At 58.8% G+C, this 16876-nt stretch overlaps 1 protein-coding gene across 1 annotated transcript in view; it reads right to left on the reverse strand.

The window, feature by feature from the left end:
- CDH4 (cadherin 4) overlaps positions 1-10779 on the reverse strand; it is a 332155-nt gene extending 321376 nt beyond the window's left edge. The window contains exons 1-2 of the mRNA XM_070419675.1: positions 10699-10779; positions 8594-8705 (exon numbers count right to left, since the gene is read on the reverse strand). Coding sequence (XP_070275776.1) covers positions 8594-8705; positions 10699-10755 — 169 coding nt within the window. The 5' untranslated portion in view covers positions 10756-10779. The remainder of the gene's footprint in view (positions 1-8593; positions 8706-10698) is intronic.
- Between the last annotated feature and the right edge of the window lie 6097 nt (positions 10780-16876).

A 16876-nucleotide genomic window follows, 5' to 3' on the forward strand; every position in this document is an offset into this window, starting at 1 on the left:
CCCAGCTCCCGGGGCGGCTCCTGCCGTGTCAGCCGCCTTCTCCCTGGGTCCTGCGGGAGCAAACCCGCACTGCAGGCCCCTCGGCTTTCCACGCGGGTCCATCTCCACGGTGTTCAGACTTACACTTGGACAGCGAACACCAACGCAAACCCAAACCCGGCGTTTCTCCAAGGCAGAGGCGCAAACACAGGAAGGCGAGTGGCCCTCCGTCTTGCTCAGAGACAAAGAGCGAGGTCCTTCCAGGACGGACTGGGGTCCACAGGCCTCCCTACCCTGCGCCTGGAGCTGCACTACATGGTGTTCCTCAGGGGTCCGCACCTGATCTGGGCCAAGAGCGCCCTCCGGAGCCGCTGAGCAGGTAACCCCGTCCTCGACGAGGCGTCCTGCTGGCGCCGCTCCGCCTGCGGATATCATCTGTCACTGAAGGCTTACCCTAATCCCCCTAAATCCCCACACACAGTCGCAGGGAAACAGCAAAGCCAAACAAGTCGAAGTTAAAAGCAGCTGGATCAGAGCTGCTGCTGCAGAGCCCATGGGCTCACCCCTCAGTCTCCACAGCGCGAAGCCGGGCTCAGGACCCACAGAGACACAGCAGCAGAGCTGACTCCAGGCCCCGGCCGGGCCGAGCGCCTAGAGAGGCAGGACAGGGCGCGAGAGGGCTCGGGAGTGGATTCAAACTGGCCTTCCTGCGTCTCACACCAGGTTCCTCAGTTGCCCTGGCCCCTCCTCCCCCCCCCCCCCGCCCCCCCCCCCCGCCGTTTCCTCCACTGGAAGGCAGGGGGCAAGCACACCCGCGAGGGTCCCAGGACCTGAGAGAAGGACAGAGCGCAGTGCCCCAGACACAGCCCGTGCCCAGCTCGTGGGTGGAAGGACCCATCCTCACACCAGCAAGAGGGAGGCCCAAGGATGCCACGTCCTAATCCCGGAACCTGTGAATATGTCGCCTGATGCAGCAAAAAGGCGACCAGTTAAAGACCTTGAAGGGGAGGAGATCCCAGATTATGCCGGTGTGCCCAGTGCCGTCACGAGGGGCCATGTCCGCAGCAGGCGAGGAACCAGAAAGGCGAGCAAGAGAAGGGGATGGGAGCTTGGGACCGAGGCACAGGGAGAGGGAGCCGCGCTGGCCCGGCAGAGGGAGGGAGGGCCGCCAGCCAAGGAGAGCAGGCGTGGCTACTAGGAGGGGCTGGGAAGGCCAGGAGGGGCCTTCTTCCCTGGAGCCTCCAGGAGGAGGCAGCCCTGGCGCCGCTGCGAGGTTAGCCCAGGGACCTGGGCTGGACTGCCAACACCCGAACAGCAAGGTAATAATTGTGTCAGTGAAGCCACTGAGTCTGTGGCCTTTGGCACGACACCGAGAAACACACACAGCCATGATCTGAGCGAACGCCTCCCTGGGCGGTGGCACGGCCTACATGCCTCCTGTGTAGCCAGGTGACGGCCCTGAGCCCTCGGGATGGCTTTCGGAGGCATTCAGTGAAGACACGCTTTAGCATAAGGAAGTCCTGATGGAGGTTGACAGGAAATGGCCTTTGGTACCACACACTGGTCCAAAATAATGAAATAGGTTAGGTGTGTTTTGTTTTATTATTTTTTTGTTTATTTGTTTAAAGGAGGGTGGGGAAGGGAGCCAGCCTGAGACAGTACTAGAGGCCCCCAGGAGAGGGCAGCCTAGAGCCCAGGCAAAAAGTCACCAAAATACTGAGCCTTTTGACAAAAAAGCAAGTGATTTCACCAGCCCAGCTTCCAGCAGGCCAGGGTCCCTGCTCGGAGGATTAAAGAACAAGCAAGGGCCGCACGGTTTTACAAGGACACGCTCGCGAGAACCTCATCACCCTTGACGGAGAGAAACTCAGCTCCCGGCGTTTTTCACAATGGAATTCACTCCAAGTAAAATCACCCCTTCAAAAAGTCAGAATAGGCACATTCTTTGAAAAGACGAATGCCTCCTGCTTGCTCACCCACTCTCAGGTTGCGATTAGTTCTGGCACCTACTTGAAAGGAAGAAAGAAAGAAAGAAAGAAAGAAAGAAAGAAAGAAAGAAAGAAAGAAAGGAAGGAAGAAAGGGAGTGGATTCAGACTGGCCTTCCTGCGGAAGAGCAGAAAGAAAGAAAGAAAGAACCCTGGCCAGGTGGTTCAGTTGGTTGGAGCATCGTCCCATGCATCAAAATGTTGTGGGTTCAATTCCTGGTCAGGGCACATGCCTCGGTTGCAGGTTTGATCCCTGATTGGGGCACCTACGGGAGGCAACTGACCAATGCCTCTCTCCCCCAACCCCCTTCCTCTCTCTCTAAAAAGAAATGAAAACGTATCCTTTGGGGGGGGGGGGGATTCTAAAAAAGAAATAAAAAGAGAAAGAGAGACCTAGGCACCTAGCTCACAGGCCCTGCAACCCCCCAGGACCCGAGACTCAGGCAGAACCGACCACCTGCAGACAGAGGGTGACCTCACATGGAGCCTGGCCTTGGCCAGTCTGCGGCCTCCTTCAGACCAGAGCTGTCAGCCTTGCTCATGGTCTGAACACACGCCTTGCTGTGTCCCCAGTGCTCCAAGCCACAGGTCAGTACCTGATGGTGATGTCCCGTGCCTGCACCAGCTCAGCTCACGTGTGTGCCAGGCTTCCAGAGCCGTCTGGCTGCTCGGCAGAACCCCTCTCCGCCATTTGACCAGCGCTGGTTTCGCGAGGTCCGGCTCTCCTAGTCCCAGGGCGGGTGTTGCAGATGCAAGGTGCACCGGGTCTGGACCCGCGTCGGACGGGCTGCACACAGGGACTGCCGTCCAATGGGAGTGATCTTACCTCCCTGGAACGGCTTCCATGGGGATGGCAGGACCCACTGCCGGAGGGCTGGCGCGGGCTGGCGGAACTCGATGTTACCACCTTATAATCGCTGTCTCACATGCCCTCATCTTAAGGTGCCACTAAGGATGGCACCTCACGTTGTTCTGAAAGGCATCCACGCCCATCACTCTCATGCCGCTGACTGGTTGTGCCGCCTTCTGCAGTGAGGGTTCATCGGATGATGGCCAGCATGGAGGGCAGAGCTCAGAGGGTGCAGGGACTCCTGTCCATGGCCTTCGGGAGCCACCCTCAGGGGCCACGCCCCAGCCTCTGTCTACAAGGGCAGCAGGAAGCAGCGACATACAGGGGATGGCGAGAGCCTCAGCGGCAGGGGCCGCCTTTCTTGTGTTTACGCGTGTCTCTCAGGACCCCCTCTGTGTGTGCCGTGGCCAGCCTTCCCCTTCCTCCAGTAGAAGCCGTGTTCTAAGTATACAAACTGCCCTTTCTGAATCTCTAAACCTGCGATCGGGCAACGTCATGACAGGGAAAGGCTGCTGAGTAGCCCAAAGCAGCCCCGACCCCGAGGGCCAGGCCAGCCGCAGACAGGCCACGGGGCGTGCTGGCTCCCGAGGCCTGTGGACCTGCCTTCTCAGTGGAGGCCAGGAGGTCTCGGTCCTCAGGAAGACGCATTCCTCTGGCTTCAAGAGCAAGGGGCATCCTGGCGGAGTCCTGCTTGGCCTCCACTCATCGCTGCTTCTTTGTGGGGACCAAGGTTCCCTGGAACCAGGTGACAGTGTGGCCAAAGTCCCCACGTGATCTCCTGGCTTCCGAAAGAGGCGGCTGAGACGCAGTGGAGAGCCTGTGCTCTCTAACGGGTGGGCCGGGTAGGCGGCCTTGGCTTGATGGTGGGATGAGTTCCGAATGTCTTGCCGCAGGACAGTCAACGTGCTGACTGCTCATTCCATCGAGCCAGGGACAGGCTCTCTGCGGCCCAGCTTGCTGGACATGGATACTGACTCTCAAAGGAGTGGGGGCCGCTAAAGCCAGCGTAGGGCTGAGCCCAAGGAACGAGGATGAGTAGAGGGAGCTGGAAGCCCAGGCCCAGGGCAGCGGATGAATGCCATGCTTGAGCTGGCGGGAGGAAGGCACTTGCTAGCGGGCACAGTTCTGTTTCCCCTAAACCAGGACGAAGCAGCTGCGTGGGAGAAGGCGCTCAGCTGCGGTGCTCTCACCTCGTTTCCCTCACCGCTCCAGGGAAGGGCACCCAGAGCTCTGTGGTTGTTCCAGGTGCTACCTGGGACCCACTTCCTGTGCCCCTATCCTCAGAGTCACAAGATGGCTGCTCTGCCCGAGACATCACACCCGTGTTCCAGGGAAGAAGAGGAGGTCGAGGCAAAAGGCATCGCCAGCCACGTCTGTTCTCATCTAATAGAACAACCTAATTAGATCTCATGACCAGAAAGGGGCCATAGTGCCGCCTTGGTGTAAGGGAGTCAGCGAGAGGTGGGAGCCTCCACGACAGGGCTCAGTGTGAGCCACGTGGACAAGTACAGGCCAGGCTTTGTGAGTAGGGAAGAGGGAGAGAATGGATACTGACAGGCAACGTGCAGTGTCTAATAATTCTAACCATATTAGATAAATCATATGTGGTTGGTTTATCATTAGTGCCATTTTTCTGAACATCTATGACAGCTCCCACTCCTCTGCAAGGTAACAGGGAACTCGGAAACACACAGTGGCAGCATTTTGTGGCTCATTCATTACTTCACTTGACAATGTTGACTGCACACCCACCACCCACATGCCGGGCATGACACTGGGTGTCGGGCGTGCCATAAGCCTTGCCTGGCTCTTACCTGCAGGTCTAGCGATGCCTTCCACTCTGGAAGTTACCTGTCTGGACAGATGTGGGTCATCTCAAACCACATGGCAAAGAGGCTATTTCCAACCTGCTCACAAAGACCAGATAACACCACTCCTGTCCGAGCCTGTTACACTGTGGCCAGTTCTTAGATACCCACTCTGAACACCTGCATCTGGTCTCTCCTCAGCCCTCCCTCTCTGTGTGTGCCTTGTTATGCAAATGAGCCATTCATTCAACAAGCACTGCTTGTCCACTCACTGCAGGTAGGTCCTGGAGCCTGGAAAGCCTTATGGGAGATACTGATGCTCGTCTCCTCAGCATCCATCCCTCCTCCCTCCTCTCTCCTCCCTAAAACAGAACCAATTTGACCTGGTGATGGATACCAATAGGTCTAAGCCCAATGTGATAACGCAATTCTCTGCTTCCCAGCATCCAGCCCTGGCAGCTCTGTGGCATGTGATCTAGTTCTAGCCAATGAGAGTTCTGCAAGGGCTCTGAGCAAGGGCGTTCCTAACGCAGGGAAGAGATGCAGATGCTGCCTCCATTCCTTCCTTCTTCCTGCTCCAAACCCAAATGCAATGTCTGGAGCCACAGCAGCCAGTTTGCAATGATGAGGTGGTAAAGTGACAGACTAAAGATGGTAGAATGCTAAGAGTAAATACTGGGCATGTGAAGGTGCCCAGATCTGCTGCTCCATCCCTCGGCCACAGGTCTTTTCACTGTTATGTGAGAAAGTGAACCCTCATTTACTTAAGCTCCTGTTAATTGGGTTTTATCCTGTTGGCCAAGAACATTCCGGCATGATCCAAACGGTAAACCAGAGCAGTAGGGCTGCTGCCCTCCCGAACCCAATGGTCTCTGTGCGAGGTCACTGACCAGATGACCTGCCATCCTCTGAGGAGGTGAGCTGGCGGGGCAGTGCTGCGGTCCTAGTTGGCCGGGGGCAGGGAGGCGTTCTGAGGAAGACGCACGGAACAAAGGCATCAGAAACAGCTCGCCTTTCCGCAGTGAAGCCCCTGGACCCGCTTTCCTCAGACCCCGCCCTCCCGTGCCCAGCAGACCGCCACCCTCCCATGCCCAGCAGACCGCTTCTGCTCACCTGTCACCCCCCTCCAGGAGCCAGGGGTCTGACGCGCGAGTCCTGCATTCCCACATGCCGCCTGGCACCTCCCGTCCTTGGGGGTTTCCAGAGAAGCTGGTCTGGTTCCCCAGCACTCTGCCCGCCAGAGAGGGTGCAGTGCAGGTCACGGCTCGGCTCAGCCTCAGCGGCTGACAGTTAATTATTAACAAGGCAGAGAAACGGACACCGGCTCACAACTTCCCTGACGAGGCTGCGGCTTAGAGAACGTTCCACTGCAGCCTAAGGAAAGGGCTTACCATCCCAGTTAGGCATTACCGCGCCCAGCGATCCCGGCCACCAGTGAGTCATCCCCAAAGCAGAGCTGCCATGTGAGCATGTTGGCAATTCGCAGGGGCGCACCAGAGAGGGCAAGAACTCGGAGGGGGCCGAGGAACGCTGCAAGCAGCAGCTAAACCAACGCCCGTATGTTGCCAATGTGGCGGATCTGCTGCTTGAAGGGTTTGCAGTGCCATAGTATTTGCCACCCTATGGGGCAACCATTTTAAGCCCAATTAGCAGGAAATTTTTAGAATGCAAATGCTTTTCATTTAGACGTAAAACAAAATGCCACGACATTTCTCCCATCCATTTATCATCAACAAGTTAATTACTGTGCAACTCATCACTCCCCCGGAAGCTGGTGTTCGGGCTGCCGGTGGGCTAACTCCGGCGACGGGAAGGGCCACCCTGCAGTGGTCAGGGGCGGATGGCGCTCATAAAACGGCCAGTCTGCGACGCTTCGCCTGTCAGGTTGATGCTAAGCTCTCTTCATTGGAATAACTCATTTAAATAGTCATCACCTACTCAACCTGATTCCTACCAGAACTGCAGAAACATCACGCCTCATATTTACTTCTGACACATGCATACTGTGGGCTTGTCATTTGCGAAGTTTCCTGCGTAAATAGAGCACTTTTTATCTGCCTGGTTTGAGTGTATGTCAGCTTTCGCCTTCAGGTGTAAAATGGCTCCTAATATTTACAAACTCTCTCTGAACCTGGGATCTTCACCTTCAGAAGAGCCAGAGGAAGAGAGCGGTGAGGGGCTGTTACACCCTGAGGTGCAGGGAGAACAACGGGACTCTGGCCCCCCAGGGAGGGAGGTGCAGGAACCCAAGGCCTGGGACCCACTCTCCATACCCAGGGTTGGGCTGGGCCTTGTCTCAGTGCTTAGAAAACGAGTCTCATGTCCACCAATCTCGGAAGCCGGTCCAAGTTCACCTATAATGAGGGGCTCTTCGTCCGCACTAGGTGCAAACCATCTGTCCACGCCGGACAGGCCAACTCGCGGCCAGCAATCAAGGCCTCCCCAACCCCCTGGCCAGGAGCCATGACCACTAACACAGGGAGGAGAGACTTGTATGAAAGGCCACATTTTATCATTAAAAAGGACGAGAATCTGCCATTCTCTTCCATAAGAGGTAGCACTGTTGTCACTGAAACAGAGGCAGTGTTTCTGGAATTCCTCAGTCACGCTGACACGCCTGCATCCTATCGGGCGCAGCCCCACACCTGGGGAGGCTGGGGCGTCAGCTGTAGGTCATGCGAAGGCGGCACCTGCATGTACGCAGAGCGAGAGCAGTCTGGGCCTCCTCCGCAGGCGCCCAGGGGTGCCCAGTAAACCACAAACCTGCAAGATGGCCTGACCTTTCGGCTTTAAATCTTCACCCTGCGGGTGCCACAGAAAGCAGCTCCCGAGACTCCGACCACATGCGCCAACGCATAAGCATGCCCTCCCCTCCAGGCCAACCGCGCAGGGGTGTGTACCTTTTTTTTTTGTCATCAGTGACAGAGCCAAGAGCATCGCACCCCTGCTGAGCAGCCAACTCAGAAGACAACAAATAAGAAAAGCTGGACTCCGTGTAACATGAAAATCCCGATTCAAATAACGGGAACCTGCAAGTCCACAAGCTCTGTCCCCAAGGCGGGCTCTGAAGACTCACCTCCCACACTCAGAGGCTGCCCGTGCTCCCGGGAAAACCCTGGTCTCCCTCAGACACGGAACGAGGCACTGTTTTGTCGTGAGTGGTGAAACTGAGCCTGGATGCGTTCTCTAAAGTTCACTGCCTCCATCCCTTTTAAGTCAGCTAAAAGCTGTGCTTCCTGGGAAACTGAGGCCGGGAGGGAAGACGCATAGCCATGTTGAACCTCAGGGAAGGGAGAGCTGATCAATTTCCCCTCCCAAGTCTAATAAGCTTGTCCTCAAAGGGAAACAGATCAACAGGCACAAGGAGCCACTGTCCTTTGAGTTCTGAAGCCGTCTGTGACCTGCCATCCCAGTGTGGACAGAACCCTGCAGTGACCAGACGGACGTCCACGGTGCTCCCTCCTGCCTGTGCATGTTAGTGTTGTCGGTGGGACAGTCAGGAAAATGAATACCACACTGGCGAGCACAATGTCTGTGGGCTTATTTACCACATTTCCAACAACATCATCTGCTTTACCATGCGTCTCAAAGCAAGGATAATTTAAGAATCCAGACTTTCATACGTAAATAAACTTGTAGGAAAGTCTCTCTCTGCATATTACTTGGGTGATGCTACATCTGATTTCTAATTTGTGGTCCAGGAAATGATTCACTCCACTCAAAACTGACAGGGCTTCTGAATCATTCACCTGTGATCTGACAGGGCTTCTGAATCATTCACCTGTGATCTGACAGGGCTTCTGAATGCAAACGCCCCTCAGATGGCCCGAGCCGCACCTCGCTGACCTCACAACCAGCTTTCGGCAAAGAGCGTGGCTCAGAGCCAGACCAGCCTGGCCTCTTACATCAAAAACTTTCCCCAAACGAGAGAAAGATGAGCAATTCCTCCTCGCCCCCACGCCCACCCTACCTTTGAGGAGTTTCTCTCCTTCCAGAATATTCTGGGAGATTAATGCCGTGTAATCTGCTTCGGAGAATCCAGCCTTGCAGGTCTCCCTGGCTGTAAGACCCCCACTGTGGGCCTGAGAGGGAGAGAGGTTAGAGCAAAGGTCAGTCCTCAGAACTCTAACCCACCCACCCCCACAGAGCCTGCTGTGCAAGGTCTCAGCTCCCACCAGACCTAGGGGAGGGGCGCCAGTCTGGGCCTCACTGGCACATGACAGGGATGCAAGTGTGAGGGTGTCCAGAAGACAGCAGGCGGGGGAGCCAGGAGTTAGCCAATGACCACAGAGAGGAGGGGAGGCCAGGGAGCAGGCCCGGTCCAGCCACTTCACCCTTCAGGCCAATGACCCTGTGAGCTGGACCAGCAGAATGTCTCCTCTCTGCAGTCACCAGGGAGGGGGTGGGGGCAGAACTAGGAAGGTGGTCCTCCAGGGCTGGCTCAGAGGGAGCTGCCAGGAGGCTGGGGTCCTCTCCGCCTCCTCCTACTTGCTTGGACCTTGTCCACCTTCAGGGCCCCCATCTCCAGCCAGGCAGGGAGAGCTGCCCTGACTGACAGGACGGGTGTCCTGTTCTCAGAGCGCCCCTGCTCTCCTGCCCCACGGACAGGGAGCCGGACAGGGAGCAGAGGCAGGTGGGATGGCCCCTCCCAGCCTGGGAGGGGAGCTACAGTTCAGCCACTGGACTGGCGATGGAGGGAGAAACAGCCAGCGCCAGAGGGAAGCCAGTCCGCTGCCACCACCTGCCACACCAGCTCCTGCTGCAGGGGCGCAGCCAGCACCCACAGTCGTGCTTTCCAGGGCTGCGGAGCAGAACATGCCTCCGCCGCCAGCCACGCTGCTCTAGCCCCTGGCGCCACCGCAGCCACCGCCGCCCTGGCCCAGAGGCTGCCCTCACCCCAGCTCCAGGCACCCACCGCGGGGTTGGCGCGGGCGCCCCTCGCCCAGAAACACACAGGCAGGGAGGGGCGTGGGGTCGTTCCTTGGGAAAGCGGGGCACCGCGGCTGGGCCCTCCAGCATGAAGCTCCAAGGAGATGGGACCTGGGAGGCGCACTTGCCCCGGAAAGTTTGGAGCCGCCCCCGGCGAGTGCCGAGCGCACCCGCACCCGCACCCGCAGCCTCAGGGCTGTCTGGCCCCCGGAGCTGGTTTATTTCCGAGGTTACGCCGCGAAGCCCATGAGGAGCAGCGAGGCCGAACGGCCACGAGAGGGGGTTCCTGCAACTCCCGCGGCTCCTCCGCCTCCCACAGGGTCGCCTTCTGTGCAGCCCGCAAGCCGCCCCCCTCGGCCCTGCCCCCAGCAGGCGCAAAGCCGGGCTGGGGACCGGCTCGCGGGCTCGGAAGAACGAAGGCGGGCGCCGGATCGCGCTCCAGGACTCCCTCGCTCTGCGGCCGCCTGGCACCTGGCTCCCTGGCCGCGCTCTGAGCTGCCAGGGCCCCGCCAGCTCCCCCCAAACCGCGGGGTCTCGGCGGCGAGGGTGTCCCGGGTCCACATCGCCGCCACCCGCAGCGAAGGTCCTGGCTGGCACCCGGAGGACCCAGGCGGAGCCTAACCGCGAGCCCCCTTTCCTAGGCAAGGGTGGCCAAACCAGGGGTCCCCGCATCCTGATTCCCGGCCCGCTGCGGCCAGGTCCTTGCGCCCGCAGCCCTGCCCCGGCTGGTCTTGCCAACTCCGGAGGCACAAGGCTCCCGGGCGATGGAGGGCGCGCCGGCTCCGCCGGCGGTCAGCCTGCCCAGGCGCGGGCGAACCGTGCTCGGTGCAGCAGCCGCGGACCTAGGCAGCCGACGGATGCTCCGCGGGTCCCCTTCGGGCAGAGCTCCTTCTGTCCCCGTCCCAGTCAGCAGCCACCGGCACTCCCGCACCGCGCCGCGCCGCCGCTCCCCGCTGCCCGGCTCCGCGCTCCTCCCAACCACAGGCGGCTTCGCGGGGCGCGGAAGCCGGCTCTCTGTAGCGGGGCGCGCGGCGGGGGCCGTGAAACCCGGAGAGCCTTTCCGGGTGAATGCGCGCTCCGCTGGCTCCGGGGGCGGCCCCGCTCTGCCAGGGCTCCGAGCGGCCAGGGCAGGAGGCGGCAACTTACCCGGAGCGCGCCGGAGAGCGAGAGCAGCAGGACGAGCACGCCGGAGACCGCGGGCATCTTTCCTGCCGCGCCGCGCCCGGCGCCCGTCCTCCCGGTGCCGGAGCCCCGAGCTCGCTGCCCGCCGCCGCAGCTCCGCGGGCTCCACGCCTCCAGCCCCGCGGCGGCGCGCTCCCTCGGGCCGTTAGTCCGCCGGCCTCCCAGCCGCCCGCGCCTCTGTTCCGCGCGCTCCGAACTGCAGGTGAAGCCGCGCGGTCGCCCGCCGAGGCCCCGCCCGCCGCCCGGCCCCTGCGCTCGCCGGCCTGACGCGGGCCTTAAAGGCGCCGCGCCCCCCGCGCCGCGCCCTCACCCGCCTCTCTGCCAGCGCTGGCCGAGGGCCGGGATGTCTGGAGCCCGTGTTGGCCGAAGGGGCTTTGGACACAATGTGTACAAGTAAAAGTGTGTGGGGGTGGGGGATGGGGGTTTGGAGCCATGAGGATGGAAGAAGTCCCCGCCCCCAAACCCTGGGCACCCCTTCTGGATGGGGAGCCCCTGCTGCTTTAGTCCAGCTTCCTGCGGGTGGGTGGGGTGGGCATGTTGGGCTGGACGCTGCATTCAGACCTTTGTGCTTCCGATGGATGTCCTCTCACTAACTCCCAGACCCAGGCCGCGCTCCGGCCATGCACCCGCATTAGCTAAAGAGAGGACCTAGGCTGGGTTCCAGCCACGGCCGCTGGAAGGTGCAAGTCTGGGCCCGAGGGCCAAGGCCTTGGGGAAGGGACCAAATCCTATTGGTGCATCGGTGCGCTACTAGGCCTGGGAAGCCAAGAAAGAAATGAGAAACCTCTGGAAAGGAGAGGCAAGGGAAGGAAAGGGGGAGATTCCCTGCAGGCAGAAAAGCTGTGGGAGGCACAGGCAGGCCCTCGGGTGGTTCCTGAGCTGGGGAGACACTTCTTTAGGGATCATCAAGTGAAAACAGCACGGCCTGGAGAGGGAGGGATGCTTCTGCCTGTTCCCCTCAGCGTGGAGATTTAAAGAAAAGTGCTTTGTTTGCTCAGATATCTTTAAATGTCTTTGTCTTGGTTTGGGGGAGTTCTGTGTCCAAGATACGTTGTTTTTGGTTTAAGAAATATGCTGCCAAGGAGGGGAAGAAGATTGAGTGGACCTTTTGAGCTCCAAGGTCAGAGTCAACTTGGACAAGAGAGCAGAATAGCCCCCAACCTCCCCCCGAGCCCACACACCTGAGCAGGAGGCCTCTGGTTAGGCAGGCGTGTGCTCATCTTCAGGAAATCAGATTTTAGGAAACTGAAGAAGGCAGGGTAAGGTCTGTCCTCGAGAGGGGGAGGTGATGTAGAGTTTCTCACCCTGTAACCATGACTAGTAAACAGCGCATCAAGCCTGCCTCACGTCACCCCGAACCTGCTCCGTTCCCTGCATGTGGTGGGAGAAAGTAGGGTTCCCCACTTACAGGGCTGAATGTACCAGGCTTTTCACGTCAGACTCACACAGGGTCCTGCATCCCCAGGGAGGGTTCATGGCACACCCATCCTGGATCCCCCAGGGAAGGTCCGTTCTGAGCCTTGTGCTAACATCTCTCACTTCCCCGGGGTCCTGCCTCTCCGTGGAGCGCTCTCCTGGCCAAGCTCCTGAACTGCTATCTCTGGGACCTGCCTCTGTCTTCAGAGGCCCAGTGTGATGCAGGCTGCTCCTCAGGGGAGGTGGCCGGGGCCCCGCACTTGCTCTACCAGCCTTCGTGAAACTGACCCAGTGCACACAGGTGTGCCAACTTGAAAAAGGATAAAAGAAAGAAGGAAAGAGGTGTTGGGTGGGGTCCTGAGGCCCATGCGCAGGAGCATTTTGGTTGGATGAAGGGCACTGGGACTTCCAGGAAGGGTATGGACACCCCTTCACCATCCAGCCTTGAGCCAGGCCCAGATGCAGGCATTTGTGTGTATTAGCACACAGAGCTGCCCTCACTCCCTGCATGAGCGCCCTTATCATCCCCATCACAGATGACGGGGTGCAGAAGGCCCGGAAAGGCGGCTGGCCGCCACTGCTGTGTGGGCCTCCTCACCCAGGCCCCAGGCCCTGGCAGGGAGCATTTCCCAGCGCCATGGTGGAGGGGAGCCCGCTTACACAGCAGATCATGTGTGGGAGCTGGCATCTCAAGAACAGGAGCCCGAGGCGCTGCAGTGACTGCGGGGAGCCCAGCAGAGAGCATCGGCTTCTCAGATTTGCTTCCTCGAGGCCGTGAGGAGGCTTTCAGAGAGGAGGGAACTGGGCAGTGGATTACAAAGGATGGTCTGCAGCCTGGCCTCCCCAAGGGGGCCCCAGACCAGCAGCATGCACTCCCAGGAGCTTGTTAAAAATGCAGAAGCAACCGCAGGCCACGCCACAGACCCACCCTGTTGGAGTCTGCGTGCTACTGACCTGTGTCCTCACCTGAGTCCTGAGGTCACCTGCTTCAAAACCCTCTAAAACGCAGATTTCAGGCTCCCCGAGACCTGCTGACCTGGAGCTCCGGGGAATGGGGCCTGGACCCTGGCCCTTTACAAGCTCTGGGGCTGGTGTTCATGCAGACGAGTGTTGGGGACCACTGGCCTACGCCACAGGGAACAGGCAGCTCCTGGGAGCCTGGTACAATGCTGCTTCATGGGCCCTGCCCTGTACCCACTGACCCTGGTGTCCTGGGGGGAGCCTGGGAGTCAGCCCTGGGCAGGTGGAGAGACACTGAGACGCTGCCCTTAGGACCCCAGCGGCCCCACCCAGCACCTGGAGGAGGAGCTGCGCCTACCGCTGGGGTGAGAGCCCTGGAGAAGGGGAGAAGGGTGCCCTTGCTTCTCGGTGAGACTAGAAAACACATCTGGAGGGGAGCTTCTCTTCCCCTTGGCACCTGCAAACTATTGACCTTGACATGATTGGACTACAGATGTTCACTAGTCCGCTACTAGTCTCTCCTCCTCCCACCTGTTGAGGTGAACTGGGAAGGGGTTCATCTTTGGAAGCAAATTGAGTGCTCCCATCAGGCCTGCGTTTCCCTGCCTTTTCATCAGATGTTGATTTGTTTTTCCCCGTTTCTCATTATTTTTGTAGACACTTCAATGTTAAACAAAAACTGTTTTGTAAAGAAAGCAGGGAGATGTAGCAAAAGGTGTGTTCCTAGAATAAAAGAACTTCTGTGTGCAAATGAAGATATTCAAGGTACCGAGGACACAGAACAGATAAACATCCTCTTAGAGGAAAAAGCAAGAGAGAGACACAGAGACAGGGACAGAGAGACAGAGAGAGACAGAGATACAGAGACACAGAGAGAGAGAGAGAGAGAGAGACGGGCAGAGAGACAGCAGGCCGCACAGGGAGGTAGCTCCCTCCCCACAAAGGGGGCTGACACTGGGGACGGAGGGCCTGCTCACCAAGCTCACCTGCCTCCTTGCACAGCCCGGGGGCAGCAGAGTGAGGCCTGGCCAGCGGAGGGTGGTTCTGAGGCTCTGGAGGCAGTGGGAGGGTGGGGAGGATGATAAAACAAGTGCCTGTGGAGAGGAAGCCAATTAAGCAGCAGAGGAGATAATATCAGATTTAGAGGGAGGGAGACAACAGGGGAGATGCTGAGAGGATGAGTAAACTGAGAGCGGCCATAAAACACCAGAGAGGCCTGGAAGCTGGAAGGAAAGTGGAAATGGACTTTACAAGTTAAGACTCCTGCTGGGAACATGAGGCTTCCTGCTGGCCTCAGCTCTGTCCCCAGGGAGGCCTCCCTGCTTGGATGCTGTCCAGTCCTATTTAACCTGGTTTATTCTTGAACTTTCAGGGTTCATTGCTGATCGCCTCCCCCAGAACATAAGTCCCAGCACTGAGGGTGGCTGGGTGCCCTGAAGGCCCAGGAGAGCACTCTGCCAAGTGTGGTGGCCAGAGGCACGAGCCCGTCCTTAAGGAGCAACCCCTCCATTCGTCTGCTGACAACCCAGGGGTCCTGCCCAGCAGAGGCACCTCAGCTCCACAGCTATAAGACAGGCAGTGGTTTCTGCTGGAAACTGGGGGGCTAACCTGGAGCTTGGATGTTTTACAGACACTCGGAGTGTCCCCAGGACCACAGGTGCCCACCTCCTCACCGAAGATGAGGAAGATCTGTTTGACCCACCGGCCAGTGTCTGTGCTGGGCACGCCTGGGCTACATGGATGAGACAGCGGAGGCCAGGGAAGTTGCGCCCAGGCAGGCCCACTTCTCGGGTCCCTGCTGGACCTTCTGAATTTGTTGATTCATCCAAGCACGACAATGCTCAGGCGCTGCCTTCTGTCCCAGGGAGGCAGCTGGGACAGGAGACGCCGCCCCTGTCCCCATCGAGCTCACAGTCCAGAGGGAGGTCTGACCTGAACACAGACACCGGGCGAGGGAGTTGGAGCCCAGCCCCACATGCTTAGCAGCAGGGCCTGGCACGCCCAGGCCTGGTATTCTACTCATCCCGTTACCGAGGTGGTTTGTACAGCATCAGCCTCCATTTACAGGTGAGAAATGCCCTCGCTCTGGGTTGCAAACAGGTGTCCTCATCTTCCCAGGACGCCTGCATTTGGGGACCTCGGCTATGGCGCCGCCAGGGCTCAGGCTGCCCTCAGCTTTCATCCAAAGTCCAGCGCATCTCCAGCAGACACCCCTGGTGGTTTATTTCCCACTTTAAAATGAATAAACTTTCTATTTTAGAGAAGGAAAGTATGGAGAGTATACCTAGCCCTCCCGCCGGCACCTGCCCAGCTCCCCATCACGAACTCAGCGGCAAGGGCTCCACTGTTGCACTCGACAAGCCAGTGGAGGCACAGGCTACTGACCAAAGCCCACGGCACATCGGGGCCTCTCTGCGCCACGTGCTTTGACGGGGCACCCACCGTGACAGTGCCATGTAGGAAACTCCACTGCCCGGAAAGTCCCCGGGCCCCACCCATTCGTCCCTCTCCCCCACCCCGCCCCCTGCACCACCGGCCTTTCACTGCCTCAATGCTTCTGCCTTTTCTGGAATGTTCTAAGGTCGCAGTCACACAGTATGTAGCCTATTCAGATTGGCTCTTTCACTTATAGGCCCCCCCCATGTCTTTTTACCCCCGAATAATACTCCCCTGTCTGCACGTACCACAGGTTATTGGTCCACGCACCTATGTGAGCACATGTCGTTGCTTCAAGTCCCCCTGGGTTTTTAATAGTGGAGACTGAACGCACTTCTTCCCACCTTCCCCTCGTGAGTGGCAGGTAAGCCAATGGCTGCTTTCCTGACTTACCGGGTCCTAGGGTCTCACTGCAGAGCACGTACCTCCCGCTCATTGGTGGGTGGGGTTACCACCCCAGCCTTTGAACTTGGGATGGGGCAGGGTGGAGGTGCGGCTCAGGACAGCTCCCTCTCATCCCTGTCATCTCCATGGCAAGCGCCCCCCCCCCCCCCCCCAGGGTGAGCCAGCTGCCCTCCAGCTTGCTGTGACACCATTGCCTTCTTTTTGTTAAAATATATTTTTATTGATCTTTAGAGAAAGAGGAAGGGAGAGGGATAAGAGATAGAAACCCTGATGAGAGAGAAACATCAATGCCTCCTGCATTCCTCCTGCTGGGGATGGAGACTGCAACCCGGGCATGTGCCCCAACAGGGAATCGAACCCATGACCTCTTGTTTCATAGGTCGATGCTCAACACCGGTTGGGCGACACCATTGTCTTCTGAGATGTAGATGCCGATTCACAAAGTGGCCCTCACTCTCTCCCGCTTCGGTACCTGAGACGGGAACTGGCAGGGCGAAGCCCTCCTCATGTACAGGTGGTCTCCTCTCCTTGGATTTCAGTGACGATGGTGACTGTTCTCGCTTCCGTTGAGCAGTGATTGCTGGGAAGGCGCAGTCTCAACACTACGCATTGCTCTTAGGTGGTCTTCACGGAGACCCACAGCTGCCCCCCGGCCGCCCCTCCGCCGCCCACAGCCGTCCAGCCGGGAGCCTCTTCTCACACTGGAGAGACGTGTTCAGAGGCCCTGAGAACATTCCGGGAGGGAGGCCGCGGGAGAGGGCGGCTTGACAGAAGCAAGAAGAGACAAGCTTCCCTGGGCCCCATTCGGGGCCACCTGCCCCTTATGCAGCAGCGCCCCTCCTGCCCTTTGTTCGGGAAGAAACAGGACCTGGAAGAGGTACTCTGCCCCTGGTGGAGAGGGAGGGGTGCGGTGTGTGTGGGGGGG

Source organism: Myotis yumanensis, unplaced genomic scaffold (assembly GCF_028538775.1).
Source record: "Myotis yumanensis isolate MYYU_CA2020_CCGP unplaced genomic scaffold, mMyoYum1.0.hap1 SCAF_7, whole genome shotgun sequence".
Taxonomy (NCBI): Eukaryota; Metazoa; Chordata; class Mammalia; order Chiroptera; family Vespertilionidae; genus Myotis; species Myotis yumanensis.